The sequence below is a fragment of the Lepisosteus platostomus genome, chromosome 7 (genome assembly GCF_059453375.1).
Source record: "Lepisosteus platostomus isolate fLepPlt1 chromosome 7, fLepPlt1.hap1, whole genome shotgun sequence".
In the NCBI taxonomy this organism is placed as follows: domain Eukaryota; kingdom Metazoa; phylum Chordata; class Actinopteri; order Semionotiformes; family Lepisosteidae; genus Lepisosteus; species Lepisosteus platostomus.
Window position 1 is genome coordinate 33,255,106 of NC_142617.1, and position 18,299 is coordinate 33,273,404.

At 44.9% G+C, this 18,299-nt stretch overlaps 1 protein-coding gene across 1 annotated transcript; it reads right to left on the reverse strand.

Moving 5' to 3' along the window:
* Positions 1–978: 978 nt before the first annotated feature.
* Positions 979–17,989, reverse strand: lmod1b (leiomodin 1b (smooth muscle)). Its single transcript, XM_088639907.1, has 3 exons — positions 17,442–17,989; positions 7,125–8,654; positions 979–5,534 (listed from the first exon to the last, which is right to left on the reverse strand). Exons 1-3 carry the CDS (start codon positions 17,700–17,702, stop codon positions 5,508–5,510), a joined length of 1,818 nt encoding a protein of 605 aa, XP_088496033.1. The 5' UTR covers positions 17,703–17,989; the 3' UTR covers positions 979–5,507.
* Between the last annotated feature and the right edge of the window lie 310 nt (positions 17,990–18,299).

Consider the following 18,299-nt stretch of genomic DNA (forward strand, 5'->3'; position numbering starts at 1 on the left):
ACCTATTGTGTTACCTCTGCCACCAGCCTGATGAGATGTCAGCGACGGCCTGTTTATGTATGTTTAGGAAGTAAAACCTTAATATGCTTGTTGTGGAGAAGTGTCTCAGACTCACCTCCTGGAGGGCCTGTTGTCTTCGGGTTCTTGTTCCAACCTAAGCAGTCAGACTATTGACCTTCTTATTTTCTAAATTAGACACAGACAGGATTTTCTCTTGAGGTCTTTTACAGTTCATTGCACAAGGCACTCAATTAAAGGTGCCGCTGCCTATTAATCACTGGTTGGAGTGTTACAATTATACAGTCAATTATGTAGTTTGACCAACTATGTATTGTATGTTGGCATCAAAACCACAAGACACAGGGCCCCCAAGGAACTGTGAGTGAGAGCCCCGTGCTTGAGCTTCCCTTCTGTTCGTTCATAATCAGCCTGAAAAGGAGAAGGAGCTTAACAATGAGAAACCTAAGCACAGTATGTGAAAATATGTTACAGAAACTACCTCAAAGTACCACAGAAAATCAGAGAGATACAGTGGAATAGACATGAAACATATTTCACAGAAAACGTAACTCGTGTAACCTACTTACTGTAACTGATTTTTTTTCTTTAAGGTGTGTTTTATTCTGGTTGTCACTTTTGAGAAATATTCACGCTAATCATTTATCCATTGGTCCATGGTCTTAAAGGCCTCTCATACTGTATGCGTATCACAAACTGTAAAACATGTTTGTTGTCATTTATCACAATAAAAGAGTTTTAGGGCTTAATAAAGCCACCTGATGACTACAAGGTAGATGAGTCATTGTTTTCCAAAAAGTTACTTTTAATTCACATCTAGTCTAGTAAAAGTGTGAGCCTGATTTGAGTAAGGAAATTTGTTCTGGCTCCATGCCTACCTTAAAACAATCAACCCTGATATTTAGATATCTCATCACTGTAGCATTGTAGTGGGACTAAATACATGACGTTCAAAGGCTGTAAGTTATAACTTTCAGTTTTATTGTGATCAAAAGTACTGTTTACGTACAATTTTAAAACACATTGCTCTCAAAAGGTGCATACAATTGCCTTCTGTACTTTTCCTTGCACTTAAGGCACTGTTACCTGAATACTGTAAGAATTTCTTTAGATGTCAAGTGCAGTATATTTACATGATAGTAAACATTGGTATTATTAATATTGTAGTACTGTCAGTTTTCCCTTTACATCAACATACAGGTATAGTGTTTTTACACACTCTTAAGTACAGACACTTACCGTTAATCTAGTCAGCTCATATTAAAATTAGCATTTCCAATATAACGTCGTAAAAGAGTTTATGGGCCATACGCTTTCAAACGTACATATTTACGATACACAGGAGACACATCATAACATGAGCAACGTTTTAGAAAGTTACCGTATTGGGTGTATATCACGATAAAACGTATTAGTAACGTATCTGAACGTAACTACAGTTTTATTTTTCATTTTAAATCCATATGATGCGTTTAACAGTTGAACATCTGGAAGCTGTAGAAAAATAAATATTTACAAAGCTGTGTGAACATCATTCTTCTCAAAAACTCTTCGATACATACGAGAACTTAAGACCTGTAAAACTCTTTCATTGAACTACACATCGCCTAATTTGTCATTTCAAGAATTATCTTCTCCTTTGTAAAGGTATGGGCGACTCTCTTTTTCCTCTTATAAAAAACACCTTGGGTGTGTTTGAGAACTTTATCCCCAGGCTTCCATTAAGCTAAGGCATGACATAATGTCCTTCTGTTCAATCGTATGGTCTTCTACGTAAATAGAGCGACATTAGCTGTTGGAACTTGTTTTTTTTAGCTGTTGGAACTTGATCGGTGACCCCAGGTACGTCATCTTACGTCACTATCGAGGGAATAGTCGTCAGAATTTTGAAGATGGAGAATGAATTGTTACGGAAAGTAGTATAATGTTTTAAATATTCAAGACGTATAGGCATGTATAAAATGTATGCTATGGTTGAATGTTTTCCATTAGAAAACATACAATAACGTACATGTACAGTATCTGCTTACATATATGCGAACAATGTAATATCTAACTTAATGGTTTCCTTCCTAATTCTGAGCAACGCAAAATAGGCCAGTTAATTATTAAGTGGCTTTTTCTAGAGCTGAAAGCACAGAATCCTTTAAAATATCCACTTGACTGGCTACAATTTGATGTTAATTTTCGTCCCTTTATTTCGATTTTATCACAAGCGTTTTAAATTAAAAACGCCGCTGTTTATCATTTTTAAACACAAAAAACAAAGCTACATGATTCTGCAAAGACATGTTATTCATGCATTTAACTTTAGAAAATTAAACAGAATGTGATTTTTCTTAATTGCAGGTTCTGAACCTTAGTTGAAAAAAAGCCTAACGGAAAACATATTCATTCTCACCCAGCAACCAGCTTGTCGTCATATGTTTGTTTGTTAGAACTATCATTTGTAATATTTCGCAGAAAAGTTCGGAAATAATCTCGAGAAAGGGAAAAGGTGAGTGAACTACTTGTCTGGACCTACGATCTTAAAGCTGTGTAAAAGCTCGGCTGGCTCCGACTCCGACTCATTAGACAGAGATTTCAATGACATGGCCCAGAAAGTGCGTCTCTTCATGGTTTTGTTGTGTTGTACTGGAAGCTCTCCATACTGTTCTCGAAGGAGAGGTCAACAAAGAGGCTTTTTAGTAAAGACCTTAACAGTGGAGAGGATTTGCAATAAAGACTAGGAGAACTAGCAGTCGCAAACATGGCGACCCTGCACCCTTGACAGTCCAAGGCCAAGCCGGGGGGGGGGGGGTAGGCGTGCAGTGACGTCACGTGAGGGAAGTGCAGCTCACGCGATAGGTGCCGGCTCTAATGCCAGTTAATTGCTACTTGTCAAAGATGATTGGGCAAGATGACAGGTGAGCGTGATCGAGGAGCCTACAAGCACAGGCATAGGAAAAGACGAAAGTCGAAAAGACAAGTCTTTAAACAATTTTGCCTGGCCAAATTGGGACGGTATATAATAAAAAATGTAAATTAAATCAATCCATCTGAGCTCCCGCTAACTTAATCGACCCCTTAATTGAATAAATAATATGATAGTATTTAGCCCGTACTTAAATTGACCTATACATGTTAAAGTTAACTTGAACTCTCAGGTTTAACAGCATATTACTGTAACACATACGAGTCGGCTTGCCAGCGCGGTGAAGTCACCGGCGGTGGACCTGAGGCGGCAGCGGCACATACCCACGTGAACCTGAAAGCGATACAATATTATTACATATTTCAAACCGCTTAATTAGGTCAATTACGGCGTAGCTAAATGAATTAAAAGAATGAAAGTAGAATGAGGGACTGAGACCCTCAGGCCAGCGGACCCTTGGGGTACAACAGAGATTCACACGGGACAAGCATTTCAGAACCTGCAAAAGGCACAGGAAATTCTGCAAAAATAGAGGTACTGTGACATTTTATGCAATTATCATAGCCTTTTCATACCCTTTAAGCTTTAAATATCTGAAAAGACAAACTGCATTCAAAGCCACCAGAGGTTATGATTATAAAGAACAGAGTTAAATGTTAAGGACACAATTGTGTTTGACAGTTATTACAGACTGCAGAGAGGGATCACCTGCAGCACATTGGTTAGATTATCTAATGCCATATGTGGACACAGTCATCCTGTTGAATAGTTGCACACAAAGGGGTCATTTATATCATGTTACTCAACCACTGTGTGCACCAGGGGCGCTGTATATAGAAATGTAAGAGCTCAGTCATTGTGGATTGCAGTCCCAGACAAACAGAGCTGATGCCATTCATCCCACAGTGATTATTCATCCCTCATCCCCTCACCAGATTTACAAGAAAGTAGCTGCCAGAAATAGACAAGCAAAAGGTTGTTTCTGTCACATTATTCCCAGTGTGAAACATACCTGTCACCCGCAGCTTCAACAGACTCAATCATTCAATCTGTAAATTCAAAAAGACTTATAGAAAACACTTTGAATACAGAAACTGCAACCATTGTTTCTAGGGAGCTGGTTCAGAACGTGCATCAGTGAGGGCCGTTCTGTATCCTGTCATTAGCTGTTCGGTTCAAGAACCTCTTCCAGCTTTTTCTTGGAGCATAGAAGCGATTTCAGTTGTGCTGTTGCACTCAGCTGCAACCCCTTGATGTAAAGAACCCCATCCTATTCCTATAGCAGGCTGTTTTCATGTTTTCTTCATGAAAGAAATTATTCAAAATAAATTAAATCATTCAAAAGGAGTGATTGACTCACTGCATCCTATTTGGAAAGATCTCCCTTCCTAGGTAGCTATTAAGAGGTGGGCATCCTAAATTTCTTGCACAACTAAAAATAAGTGTCCTTTTAGATGTTGTATACTCTAACACCTCCCTGTCACTTAGTAATATTAGACCTACAAGACCTACACTGTCACTTAGTGGGGATAACAGTGTCAGACAACAGCAGATCACCCATGCCAGAACTTTGTGAAAGATCTGGGGCCAAACTCCTGACAGAATCTTCCAAACATCCTGCCAGTCTCCTCCCGGAATCCCACAGGAAAGATCTTGTGGATTTCCATTCATAGGAAAAAATGAAGAAATCCTACATGAGTCTGGGATCTAAAATCTGATAGGATTTCTGCTTCTGTTCATTTGCGGCCATCTTTTCTGCCCATGTATGTGAGCTACCAGTTGGGTGAAAGTTGGATCTAAGTTTAGATCTGAATGTTAGTGTTCTACTGTTAGGTCAAGATCACAGATTGCACTGGCTGAACTGAACCATGGTTGTTGGGTCACGCCAGATCACGTGAATCCATGCTTCTACAAGGAATGACAGCACAGGCTGCGGGGCGGCTGCAGTGTTTTTGACAGCACTGGTCCACCACAAGCCCCACTGGATCAGGTAACAAGAAGAAAGGTATATTGCCTGCAACATCACTGTCTAATATGTCCGAATCTAAAAATACGCCAGTGAAAACATGCTTAAAAAATCAGGGATAGAGGTAAAAAAAAATCAAACCTGCTGAATTTAACCAAATGAGTCTCCAGGCAATCTACACACGATTAAAATCCCAATGAGTGGCCAGGTAATCTACACTTGAATAAAAGGCCATACAAACAGCATTGCTCACACACTCTTCCAACATACTATAACCTTCCAACTCCAGTGCAAATCAGCATAGCCTCACAGACACAGCCAAGCTTGGAGAGTTTTTCTCAGGAGCCCTACACACCACTGCCCCACCTGCGCCCTCTGTTGTCCAGTGTGTGGCAAGACAGGGAGGACCCAGGGACAGCGCCGCAGCAGGTACAGCCCGGATCAATCCTCGCTGTCCGCCTGCCCCCCGTCAGTACTGCCGGTGATCACTCGGGCGGCTTCAGAGTTCGGAGTTCCCCGAGGCCTGTGAGCTGTCCATCTGCCCCCCAACCCCTAGCCCCCTCCCGCCCCACCCCCAACCCCAGCGCTCCTCCATGCTCCAGGTTAGTTTTATCTCAGCAGCTTCGGCACCTCGACCTGCAGGCGGGAAAGGAGAAATCTGGGGGTCACAATCACAGACACGTGTCTGGGACATTGCTCAGTACTGGTCGTTCATTCTTCATGTAAAGTTGGAGAAAAACGAGTGTGAAACTCCTGTATGCAATGTCAGCTGCTGTTGTTAGACAGACATCTGTCTCTCTGGTTTACCAGAACGGTTACATAAGGAAGCAGATATTCCTGTGCTGCAGAGAACAAGTCGCAGTCGGCTTTTTGCCCTTGCTGAGATTATACATCTGCTGAAAGCACTTTTAAAGTGAAATTTAGGGAGCTGACTGTCAACGTGTCAGTTGTCTGGCTCCTGTGGATGATATTAGAAGGGAGCTGTGATGGCACATTTATGTTCAAGGATCTGAAAATATATATATATTTTGTTCATCTTGGTTTCTTTATCTTTTTAAATATGTCATTTTCTTTGGCCATCTTTTCACACACCACAGTGTTACTGATTATCAAGTGATGAGAAAAAGCAGTTTCTGCACAGATGGCTCTTAAAATGTCTCATTGAAATGAGCACAAATCCTTTTTAATTAATAAAAACGTCTGCGTGGCTGAAAAGGTCAGAGTGCCCGTAATAATTTACATAATTTTTAAAAATGGTCTAATTAATTACTTATGGAACGAAAAGTTATTACCACCAATTAATGACCAATTAACGATTTAACCAGGGGATAAGACAAAATGATCTTTCACATGGGAAAGCACACATCTGACAGCATGCCTTCAGACTGCACTTGGCTGTTTTTTACGGCTCACCCCACGATGGCATGTTAAAGAGAATGAGGAAATGTGGGCAGACTCCTCCAACCCGCCCACCTTCGAGCCAAACATCACAAGATGAGTCACAGGAAGCACAGCCCCCACACCAGAGGTTCAGTGTTGATTGGAGGACAGGTGCGTCCATCATCAACAGGCTTGGGCTACATGGGTCACTGTGTTACCGAGAGCAGAGAGAGCTCTGCTTGACTGATTGTACCCGACTCTCAGTGCCTGCCTATTTTTTGGTGAATCCCAGTGACAGTCCAGTCCAGCAGGCTTTGTGAGTAATTTATACTGTAATCCTCAATGAGCACAGGTATGGAAATAATGATAATAAAGACTAAGTTAGTGAACAATTGACTCAAATGAAGTTATTAGAAAACCTGAAGACAGAGAGACTGGGACCGGGAGAGAGTATCAGTGAGCTATACTCTAAAACGCTGTTCCCTCTCCATTTGGTTTAAATGTCTGTGTTTAAGAGGTCATTTACTGGCGCACCTGACTAGTACTATCAGAAAGGCAATCACACATCTGTACTTAACATGTGCAAATGTCTGTGCAGGGTACCAATACGTTTTCAGATACATTTCCCCCCCCCTTGTCTTTCAGTTTTTGCTCTGTTTGATAATTATTTATTTATAGCAGGGTAGCAGTTTGGACAAAGTCTGTTTTGCTCAGGGGCATAGTGGCAGAGCCCCCACCTGGGATGTGAACCTGCAACCCCCTGGTCAGGATTTCCCGGCTGCTCTAACCCCCTGAGATCTCTCTGTCCCCGGGTGTGAGGGTGTAGGGGCTTCTGCCCGGCTCTACCTTCTTGAGCTGTTTGATGTTGCTGTTGCGGATGGAATCCAGCAGCTGGTCCCGGGTGTTCTTGTCGCGGGGTGGGGTGCTGCCCCTGTCGTCCAGCTTCCTCTGCGAGACGGGCGTCAGGGAGTTCCGGAGGGCCTCGCCGTCCAGGGCGGGCGCGGGGGGCGGCGGAGGCGGAGGTGGAGGAGGCCCAGCCGCCCCCGCTTTTCTGGGTGACACTTTGGGGGACGACCAGGGGGAAGACTGCGGGGAGGGCTTGGGGGAGGGCTTGGGGGAGCCCTTTAGAAGGCCCCCTCCGACTTTGGGGACCTCCAAGGAGCCCTTTTTGTCCCCGTCCCCCAGGGCCTGCTTCTGTTCCTGCAGGCGCCGCTGCCTCTGCTTGTCCATGTTTCGGCTCAGGATGTTGGTCATGGTCATGCGGGGCCCCGCCAGCTCGAAGTGGTAGCCCAGTTTCAGCAGGGTGGTGTTCTCCTTCAGGATCTTGGCCATCTCCATCTCCGTCTTGCCACCGCAGATGTGCCGCTGGTTGTGGAAGCGCAGCTCGGTGAGGGTGGTGTTGTTCTGGAGCGCGCGGACCAGCGCCATGATGCCCTTGCTGGTGAGGTGGTTGGAGTCCAGGTTGATGCTGGTCAGGGTCCTGTTGGAGCGCAGGGTGTTGGCGATGGCGAAGGCCACGTGGTCGTCGGCGCGGGTGTTGGCCAGAGCGAAGACCCTCACGTGGGTGTTGTCCTCCAGCGCGTCGGCGAAGCGGATGAGGGTGTCGTTATTGATGACGTCCGAGTTGTTGATGTTGAGCTCGGTCAGCTCGGGGTCGTTGTTCTGCACCTTCTCCAGGGGCTCGTCGAATATGCTGGGGGTGGCGTCGTCCTCCTGCTCCTCCCCTGTCGCGTTGCTTCCAGGACTCTCTCCCGCTGTGCCGGCTTCCGGATCTTCGTTCTTGAGTGGCTCCCTGGGCTTCTTCTCATTCTCTTGAGAGGCCTTCCCCTCCCTGGACACCTGTTCAGGCTGAGAGCCGGTCTTGACATTCACGCTACACCTCTCCTCACCCTTGGGCTCCTTGTCCTGCTTTCTGCTGTCCGGCGCGTCTCCACGTTTCTCCCCTTGGTCTGACTTGCCTATCCTGTCTGGACAGTCCGGGCCCTCTCTCTTGCCCTCCTTGGTCTGGCTGTCCCTCTCCTCTCTCCTGCACGCTCCTGTCTTGGGTTCCTCTCTCTTGGTTTTCCCTGGAGTGCTAGGCCCATGGTCTTTCTTGCGCTCCATGCCCTGGCAGTTCTTCTCCTCCCTCCTGTTCTCCTGTTCCTTGCGGGCGGCGGCCCCTCTCTTGCGGGGGGTGTCCTCGCAGGGGCTGCCCCCTTCCTTTCCAGCTTTCTCCACACTCTCCTTGCTGTTGGACCTGGAACAGCGTTTCTCCTGGCTGAGGCCCATCCTCCGCAGGTACTCCTGCTTCCTGCTCTCTTTCTTGGGCTCCCCCTCTTGTGGCTTCTCCTTCTCCCCCGCCTTGAGGTCTTTGGTTGTGTCCAACGGGACTCCCTCCTAGACAGGGACACAGAAGGACAGATTTAATGTGCATGTGGACCGGCATAATCACAGGACGGACTTTAGCTTAGCTGAAAGACCTGCAATCTTTGTTGCCACTCTAAAGGACAAATTGTCATCTATTAAACTTTGAAAAATATTGGGAAATAAGTGCCAGGGAATAACATTGTTCCAAATAAAGGCTGCCTCAAGAATTTGTGTTCCTACTCTGTATTACAAGCTAACAAATGAAGTGTGTACCATAATTCACTTTTTCAATTTAAAAAACTGTCGGGAAAGGTTTCTCTTGGCGGACAGAGAAGATGGAGAGGAAGAATATCACCAGCGCGCGCCACCTCAACAATCAGCAATGTATAATGGACATTCAGAACCTCCTGCAACATTGTTTCTCTTCTCATCATCTCCGATCTGGCACTCAAGAGTGTTTCTTTAGAAAAAGAAATTCTCAAAAATATCCATTACAATAGCAAGGAGAAATCCAACAGGAGCAAAGATAAGAATTATATATAACCCATGTTCATTGCTGACTGGTGGGGCACATGAAATATTAAAAAAGTTCAAATTAAAAAGATGCTAAAATACAAATGTCATATCTTAAACAGATAAGGAAACCAAGACATAGATAACACTAGATAAAGGGGTCATACATTAGAAAGTTATTTTAAAGACCACGGCCTGTCATTTAAAGATCTAAATTGATACGTATGAAAATTCTGTTTTGGATTATAAGCAGCAGACTTGTAAAAATTTTGGGGCCATAAACATCAATTTTATGGTGCAGTATTAAGCTTTTGATGTGACAGACATAAGAACAAATATTTAAAATCTTTGTTTATAAAAGAGCCCTGAGTCAGGAGAAGAAATACAACATGACAAGCAAGAGTACACTGATATTTTCATATTATCAAGCTCTCAATATAGAAATTCTAACCAAACATTTATTCATGTCAAACGACTCATCTCCGTTCTTTGTGTATAGAGAGCCAGGTCAAAGGATAAAAATCTCTGATTCGTCAAAGCCACTTCTCGCTGACCCGCCTCCATACGGCTTATTAGCACTGACATCGGCAGCTAGGCGTTTTTTATTTTTTAATCACATGGAATCGTGGAAATGCACAAGGCATGAGGTCAGATTTGCCCTATTTACATTACGGCAAGCCATTTTCAGAAGGTTTACTGGGGAGGATAGCTCCGCCAGCGCAGTCCGAGATTTGTGAGCTTCTGCGTTTGCTGCCGTGAGGAACTGCAGTTCCCTCAGATGTGTCCTTAAAAGGCAGTGTGCATGTAAACCAGCAGCCCAGGAATTTCATCTGCCCAGGATCTCCAGCTCCAGAAAACCAGCCCTGACTTCCAGACTGCTTCTTTCTGTGCCTATCCTGGAAAAATGGGGGCATTTTAAGACCCCCTTTAAAACACAATTCTAGTGAAAATGCATAGGACTTGAATGCATATCACAGCATAGCAATGCAGTAATAATTTTGGCAGGTTTTTCCAGACACTGCTAAAACAGTGTTTAAATTCAAATAATAGGACGGTTTCTAAGGAGGGGCATTTATCCCCAGCAAACTCTCATCTATGCTGTGTTGGGGTGTTGATTACACTACACTCATAATTCCTTGTGTAAAATAAATTGTATCCGCAGTTCTCAGTGGCTAATGGGTGTCCTCAGGGTCCAGGTATGACATTTGCGTCTGGAAGGTCTTAATCCTCATTTGAGAGCTGTGTCCAGGTCTGATCATTAAAAAAAGCCAGCTATTCCGCAGGTATGACTCGCTTGGCACCACACTGTTGTCAGCTCATGTGTCCCGGCTGAAACATGCTTCCAGCGGCCTTTGTTGAACGTAAAGATCCCGCTGCCTAGCAACATCGAGCAGCGCTGGACCCCAGTGAGTGGCTGACATTTCACCGGTCTGATCAAGACTGAAACACTTCGCTTTCCTCTTCCCCTGGGCGTTGTGCAAACAAACAGCAACAGTGGTTTTATCGGCCTTTGCTACACAGGTGGCTTGTTTCCAACACTTCTGAGCAACAAGCCCCACGGTTTTGGTACAGGATAGTTTCCTTAAAGGATCAGCTGAGGACAAAAGTACTTCAGACTTGGAATGGCGGTACACTGCGCTGTACGTGGTTCACTTGCACTCCTGTTGTGCAGGCAACACTAGCAAAACAGAACTTCTGAGAAGACTTGTTAAAGGTCAAGAGGACAGCTCCCGATACTTCAACTATAGGTCGCAGGGCATTGTGCTACACATACACTTACTTGCGATCTGCTCTTCATAAGGTTATTTTGGGACAAGTGATTCAGAAAACTACCACAGACCATCACACATGTACTAGGCTTTGAGCAGATCCTGCATTCGATCAGGCCTCAGCCACCCTGGGTAGCCTCACTGCTCTCCAGACACAAACAGGCGCTCTGGTCGTTTCTACAGCGTCCTGACGGTGTCCTGTTCTAAAGGAGAAGAAAAGAGAAAGCTATGTTTCATAGGAGTTCCACTACGCTGATGAGCTTTCTTTCTCCTTTGAAGGGATGAAAACCATTATACAAATGCAATTACTTTTATTACAATTATTATTAAGAGTTGTGAAATATCTCCCTTGCTCTGGCAAGCTCAACGCTGACATAACCTAAATGAATTTAAACAGCAGATCCACAACTGTCCTTGTTGTGGATCTCTGTGGGTTCTTTTCTCACAACAGGTGGAGATCACTGCTCTCCCCTGGGAGGAAGATCCCTCCCTGGGGGGGATGTTCATGGAGACATGCAGGGCTACAGTTCCATCTACCCATTTTGTCAATGCCGAAGCCTCTCCCAGCAAGCAACAGGCGCAAGGCAGGGTACACCCTGGACGTTATGCCAGTCCAGTGCAGGGCACGCGCAGATATAAACACACACACTCACACCAGGGCCAATTTTCCCAGAAGCTGATACCAGTATACCAGTATGTGTTTGGACTGTGGGAGAAATCCAGAGCACCCAGAGGAAACCCATGGAAATATTATAGCATACAAACTCCACACAAATAGCACCCCAGGAACTGAACTCAGGCCCAAGCGCTGTGAGGCAACCATATCACCCCAAACTATAGTTAAGGTGTCTAAATAATTAAGGGCCTTGGAGTCTTTTTGGTAACTTCATGCAACAATATGCACTCTCGCTCAAGAAAAATGATTGAGCAAGTTTCTTGGTCTGTTTTGGTCTCATTAATTCTAACAGCTCTAACAGTATTAATTGAGCATGTCAGTCAGTAGTTCTACTTTTAGCATTTTATTATTAATAGTATTCATCAATAGTATGTGCTTTTATGGGTATTCAAACAATGGGCTTAAACAGGTCCTGCAGATGAAATAGATTGAGGGCACAATGCAGTGTAGAAGTGACAAAGTCTCACAGACACTTAACCACGCACAGACCTAGGAGACACTGGTGGAGGCTTATACAGAATGCCCAAGAAGAAGCAAACACAAAAGTGGGATGAGGCAGGCCAGAGAGGTGGGTAATCGTTTAAATAATGCCATTTTCTACTCTCCATCCTGAACTGACGTTCTGCATTTCACAACACACTCGCAACGCCCACTGCACAGAAAGCACGCCCTGTGACTGAGTTTAGCTCAGGAACTGGAACCAGAATTCTCAGCTCCTCACGCTGCTTATTTACCAAGTTCTGCTGTGTTACGCTTCCCCACGGTCTTTCATTTTTAATGGAGCTGTACTGTAATTCCACACTGCACTTCTCGGTGCTACATTGTCAATCCACTGCGCCTTCAGCAGTCTCTCTTCCTCACTCTTATCTGTGCTGCACACCAGGCACACCGCAGCTCCCTGCTCACCCCACTTCATTCTCACTTAGCTTAATTCAAAAGCGAGGGCCCACCTCAGCAAGGAGGAATTATTTTCCAAGTGAAAACACATAGCCGGGCTGTGGTGTGACAGAGACGCTCGGGGGTATTATCTTACTGGATCCCATTTCAAGCACCACGCTCGGGGCAGTATTCCTGGAATGCATGCCCTGGGTGCCAGGGCCTGATAAAGTTACTCATCCCTTTCCTCACTCAGATAAGAGGGAGCACCTTGCTCTCACACCAGCTATAAGACGTCCGCCTGCCCCGTTTACAAATCTGTCTAATCTCCATATCAGAACCGACTGGATGTGAGAGGGAAAAGCCTGGTTCCTGCACCAGGATCAGTATTCCGAAACCTAGCAGCATTGTCCAGGCCTTCTCCTGTCCCTGTGTTATTATCATCCATCTGCACAAGCCTCTGCATCAGTCCCTGCAGGACTGAGGACTGATTGTCAAGAGTGTTTTTTTACGGCCAAGGTTGAGCTTGGTTGTGTGAGGTCAATGCACAGGCCACAAGTACCACTCAGAAAACCTGTTTCACGAATAGATCAGAAGGGGGGATGTGGTGAGGAAATTACAGGAAGGAGGGGTACAAAGTGAGTTAATTTTCCTCCAAGTAAATAAAGAGTGGAGAATGGGAACCAGAGTCTTGTGTTGCTCCAATCGGCCAAAGAGGATTTGTGAGGGAGTCACAGGCTTCAGAATTGTTCTCGTGAAGGAACACAAATAAATATGTTTCCATGAATCCCATCACTGTTGTTGCCAAAATAAAAAAAAAACTAATGACTTGAAATTCAAACTGTCCTAAAATTATTTTATTTAAACCCCTTTTCTAGATAGTGTCCTCCCAAAACAGGAGATCCTCCTAAATGCCCTGTTTCCCCCTACAATGCCGAATATAAAGTCAGTTCCAGCTGACCTCCTGTAGTGTCACTCTTCTATTATTCCTGCGTCTTCTCTGGATCTGCCTCGTTGCTACAGCTTAAGAAGTAGCAGCACTCTGCTGTCAGGCTTCTAGCCCTTCCAACACAGGGTTTTAAGTGCTTCAGCTCTTATCTCTGGCCAGGGGAGCTGATATCATCTCCAGGAAATCACCTTAGAGAAACCAGCAGAAATAAGATTACATTTAGGCTCTCTTCAGGTCCAAGGCAGTGAACCCCTCTGAGCGAGATTTAGCACTGTTTGTATTCTGTCCAGCCAATAGCAAAGTCAAACTATACAACAGCAGAACACAACCAAACAAAGGACTAATGAAGCCTTATTATATTTACTGCCTGCTACCCTTAAAAAATGATTGACCTATTTCAAAGAAGTGAGAAAATCAGGGTTCCCAGAACCTGCTTGTGGGGCTTGCTATTGTGGAGTTTTTGGGGACCAATCCAATATTCCACTCTGTTGCTGGGACAACAGTGTCCTTCCTCCATGGACTCTTTATGGACAGGCTGCTTTTTCCACCACAATCTGGGAGGCCTTGACATATCATTGGGTGTGAAACAAAAAAAGAATCTAAAATTTTTAAAACATTGAAAGCTGGGCCAGACTAGCGCCACCTAACACCAGACCTGGGGAAAATCATCCACACAGAGTATTTACATACCGTGGTTGTAGCCAAATACATTAGCCTATGTGCACCCAGTGTTGAAGGTCAGGAGAGAGAGTATTCATTCAAACTGAAATCGATGTAATTCTAATGTGAAGCCTTTGGCATGGTGTAACATGCCCGAATAGAAGGTTCAGACCCAGAACGTACTGAGGGATGTGTTGGGTATGGATTCCTGGGTGTGTTTGGAACTCAGTTTCCTGGTACCCTGGCACTGACATATCTCATATTCCTTGTACGCCAGAGGATATGGCTTAGTTAAGGAGTTAAAGAGGTCTTGGACAATGCAGGAACTGCATAACAAGGATTACCCTCACCACGAACAGGATCCCAGCTCCAGATCTCACCTCTCTGGGAATAAACCAGTGGAAATGGCCTAGGAAGACTCAAGCAAACCTGAAGGATGATAAAGAAGGACTTACAGTATTTCCTACAATGGCTCTCTTGCTCCTCGCCTTCAAAGCAGATTCATATCAGATTGGGAAAAAAGTTTTAAAAAAACACAGTCTTTAAAATCAAATCTGTGTCTCTGGAGACTAGGGAATGAACAAGCCTCACCAGTGGGTAGAAGGAGGAGAAATGCAAGCTGCCTCATAAAAAGAACTGCTTAACGGCTCACGCCTGCTTCATTCAAAAGACCACAATCATGAAGAGTCCATGGGGAAGGTGTCCCTCTACTTTGACAATGACATTTTGATACAATTTTAGGAACTGTTGAGTGATTTCAATACAGACAACCAGTCTTTAGCACAAATTGTTTGGGAATTAAAATTCAATGAAAGCCCTGCTGGGAGAGGGGGTGGACAAACTATACTGCAAACACGCTGCCTACACTAGTTCTCTTTTCCTGGAGCAGTTCCCAAAAACACCAGGGGGGCATTTCTGGGAGGGAACTGTCATCGAGCGATCTACCAGCTACGAAAGCTCGGCCCGGGGGACATTTTTCCAGATTCCACGGGCCTTGCAGACGTTCGCTCCAGGAAGAAGCTCGTCTACACAAGGCTCGGCCAGAGCCCTGGTCCTCTGCCCTCGTCAGGAGCAGATGAACGTGTGCCTCAGTGTCTATAGTCCCACACACGCTTGCCTGCAGAGCCCCAGCTGTGCTCTTACACAGGCCCACCCTGCTCTCCCGGACTGGGGCTACTGCCATAATCTTCTGTACAAAGGATTGTCACACGGTACTGCATAGCAGATTCATATCAGATTTGGGAAAAAGGAAAAAGAAAAATATTCCTGTTATCCTATTTCAGAACCAGAGGACACACGTGGTTTGGTGAAACTAATAAAAGGAGGCACTTCTCTCCACAAAGGGTTGTGGGAGTGGGGAACAAGCTACTCAACCATGCTGTTGAAGCCCAATCACTGGCTTTGAAACAGCTTTATGTGCTTTCACTGTGCCTGCATGTTCACGTTCTTTTTGTGTGTGTTACTCGCTGTGCAGCACAGTGCTTGGTCTTCAGAATCATGCATGTTCACTATGTCCCAGATATTTGTATCATGAACATGGAGCCACAGTTGGGAAACCAGGCAGGGTTTCAGGGACTCGACATATGGTATCTTCAAGCTCTGTAAGAGGAAATGTCACTCCGCGGGACAGAGCTTACAGAGACATGCATGAGGAAAGACTCAAGACACACACAATGAGAACTTGTGGCCGGGTCTTCTGCTCATTTCTTTTCTCAGTGGAGCTATCAAGGGAGACTTTGACAGCACCCCATTTTTCTTGTTTCCTGTTCTTCATCTAATCTTGTTGTTAAAGTTTTAAAGACTCAGAAGGCCCCTCTCTCCCTCTTGAGACCTCATACGACAGTCGTTACTCTGCTGTGTCTCTCTGCAGAAAGTCAAGCTCTGTGGAACATAAGAAGGAGGGAACAAACTTTTCCTGTTTGCAGTCTGTTGTGTTCTGTGGTGAAGAAAGTCAACAGGGCCAAACGCATTTTGTATCAATTACGGTTCTATTTGTCTACACGAGCACAGCTCTTTCAAATTGTCAGTCTCATATTCTTTTTATTAATGTACCTTATTGTACCTGCATGGCTTGTACACACACTTAAAGTAAAAGTTCCTGATTGTAAGTCATGTTAGAAATGGGCATCTGCAAAAGCAAATTATTTATAATAGTAGTATTAATATAGTAAGGAAGACATGAACTGGATGATCACAATGCTCTAAATCTATGTCTGCACACCCAAAGAGATTGAATTTATTGTTTATAGATTCACAATTCAGAAGATGAATAAAGCTGCGTTATCCTGCATCCTGTGTAGGACCCCTCATCAGTATTTCTATCTCCAGAATTGCCGACTGCTTTGATGTGGATTCCTGGCTGTGCACTCTTTCTTCTCTACGGTACAACGTGTTTTGTTTTCCCTGGTGCTTCACTGAAATTCTGAACGCTTTACATTGAATTATGTTTCACAGGGTAAAGTAACAAAACAGGATATTTGTATGGATCTCAACAGTGTTCTTGTCCTGGTTTATAGCTGCCTGAATTTTACTGACAATGTTTGTGGCTCATCACTTTCAAGAGATCAATCGTCGTGAGAGGCTGTGAGATTGGTCGCATCTCAAACAAAGATGTCTTAAAAACCGCAGCTACAGGCCGTATTGTGAATATGCAATCTCTGTTATCCTGCATTGACTGTAGCAGATACAGTACGTCCTCTGCACTCACAGCGAAGAGCAGCGCAACCTGGTCGAGCCAGCTTGCCTGCTGGCCGCAAGTCTATCTGCATTAGTCTGACAAGTTCACTGTGCAGAGGGGTGCTGACTCAAACTCCCATCCAGCCGCCCGTATCTTTAATCTACTGGCGGGAGTGCTGTTTGTGTCAGGGAGTCCCTGTGACGTGCGCGTTATTGACACTATTTAGACAACCTCCGCCAGTCAAAACGAGATTTGTAGGCTTTATCGACTCCACATAAAACCAAAACTGTTTTATGTTTTGAATAAACACGATTAACACGATAAGCGGCACATCCAGAACTGGGATTTGCCACGCCAAAGACAATGTCCCCAAAGTCTTCTGAGAAACCCGTACCGAAAGAGACAAACACGCTGAACTTTCGGGAACGTTAGCTGAATGACTCCCGAATTTTCCCTTTTTAAGTAGCATACAAGCGTTGCCACGAGAATCGTGCATTTCTGGCAAAAATGATGGCACTGTTTCGAATGAAATTGAACCGCGTTTGTTTTATAAAAGCTTTTTCTCTGGTATTTTTTCTTGGAATTCCAGTCTCCAACGCGAACTGAGAGAAAAAGACAAAGGAGGCATGATAGCAGGATGCAAACAACGTTTAAAGTTCAACCCTGGATCTGGGAGTCTTCGGACGCTCCCCCCTACCTCCACTGAGAGCTCCCTCTGGATGAGCTTCTTCGTCTCCCGCTCACAGTAGTGCAGCATAGCCTCTCGGTTGTAGGTCCCCGACGGTTGTTTGTCCGTCTGGTTCCGCTGCCGGAGCCCGACGGGCACGTTAGGGTCGGGTTCGGCCACGTCCAGTTCTTTCTCCAGCTCTTCCATCTCCTCAGGCGACAGGTTGGCCAGCAGGTTGTCGATGTCGGGATCCTCGCTCACCTGCCGTCTGTATCGCGACATCCTGGACATGTCGACGACCTGGCTGCTAACGAAACCTGGAAGATACAGGAGTATGGGCTTCCACCACTAAAAAAAAAAGTAAAAATAAAATGTCCACACCAGGTCAGCGGCTCCTCCAGAAACAAAAAGGCAGGTCCAGTTTGCTGAGGTACCGCACGCTGGAGCGAGAAACCGAGCTGCTCTGTCCTGGCAAGCGGGCAGCGCAGAGTGGACAACCAGCGGAGCCCGGGAGCCTGTGAGCAGCGAGACTAGCCTATCAAAGCCGTCTGAAATCCGAGGACATTCCTTGAAATCCTCCGCAGCTCCATGCCCAAATTTAGTTCACAACATTTAGCCTTTTAAAGGCAATAGGAAGAAGGGGGTGAGAGTCGGGTGAAATGTAAAAGCATGAGATGCTGATACGAAGCTGTAGAGTCAGATTTTTTTTCCCCTCGTAATGAAACATCATTAAAAGTTTTGGTTCTCAGGCTCTGGCTGGGAGACCACAAATACTAAATTTGGAAGGCAGAATTCTTGATTCTTTCCTGGCAACAACTTTAAACTTCTTTGCAAGTGTTCCGTTTTAACTTTTTTGTTTGTGTACAGCAGAAGAGCTGAATTATTATG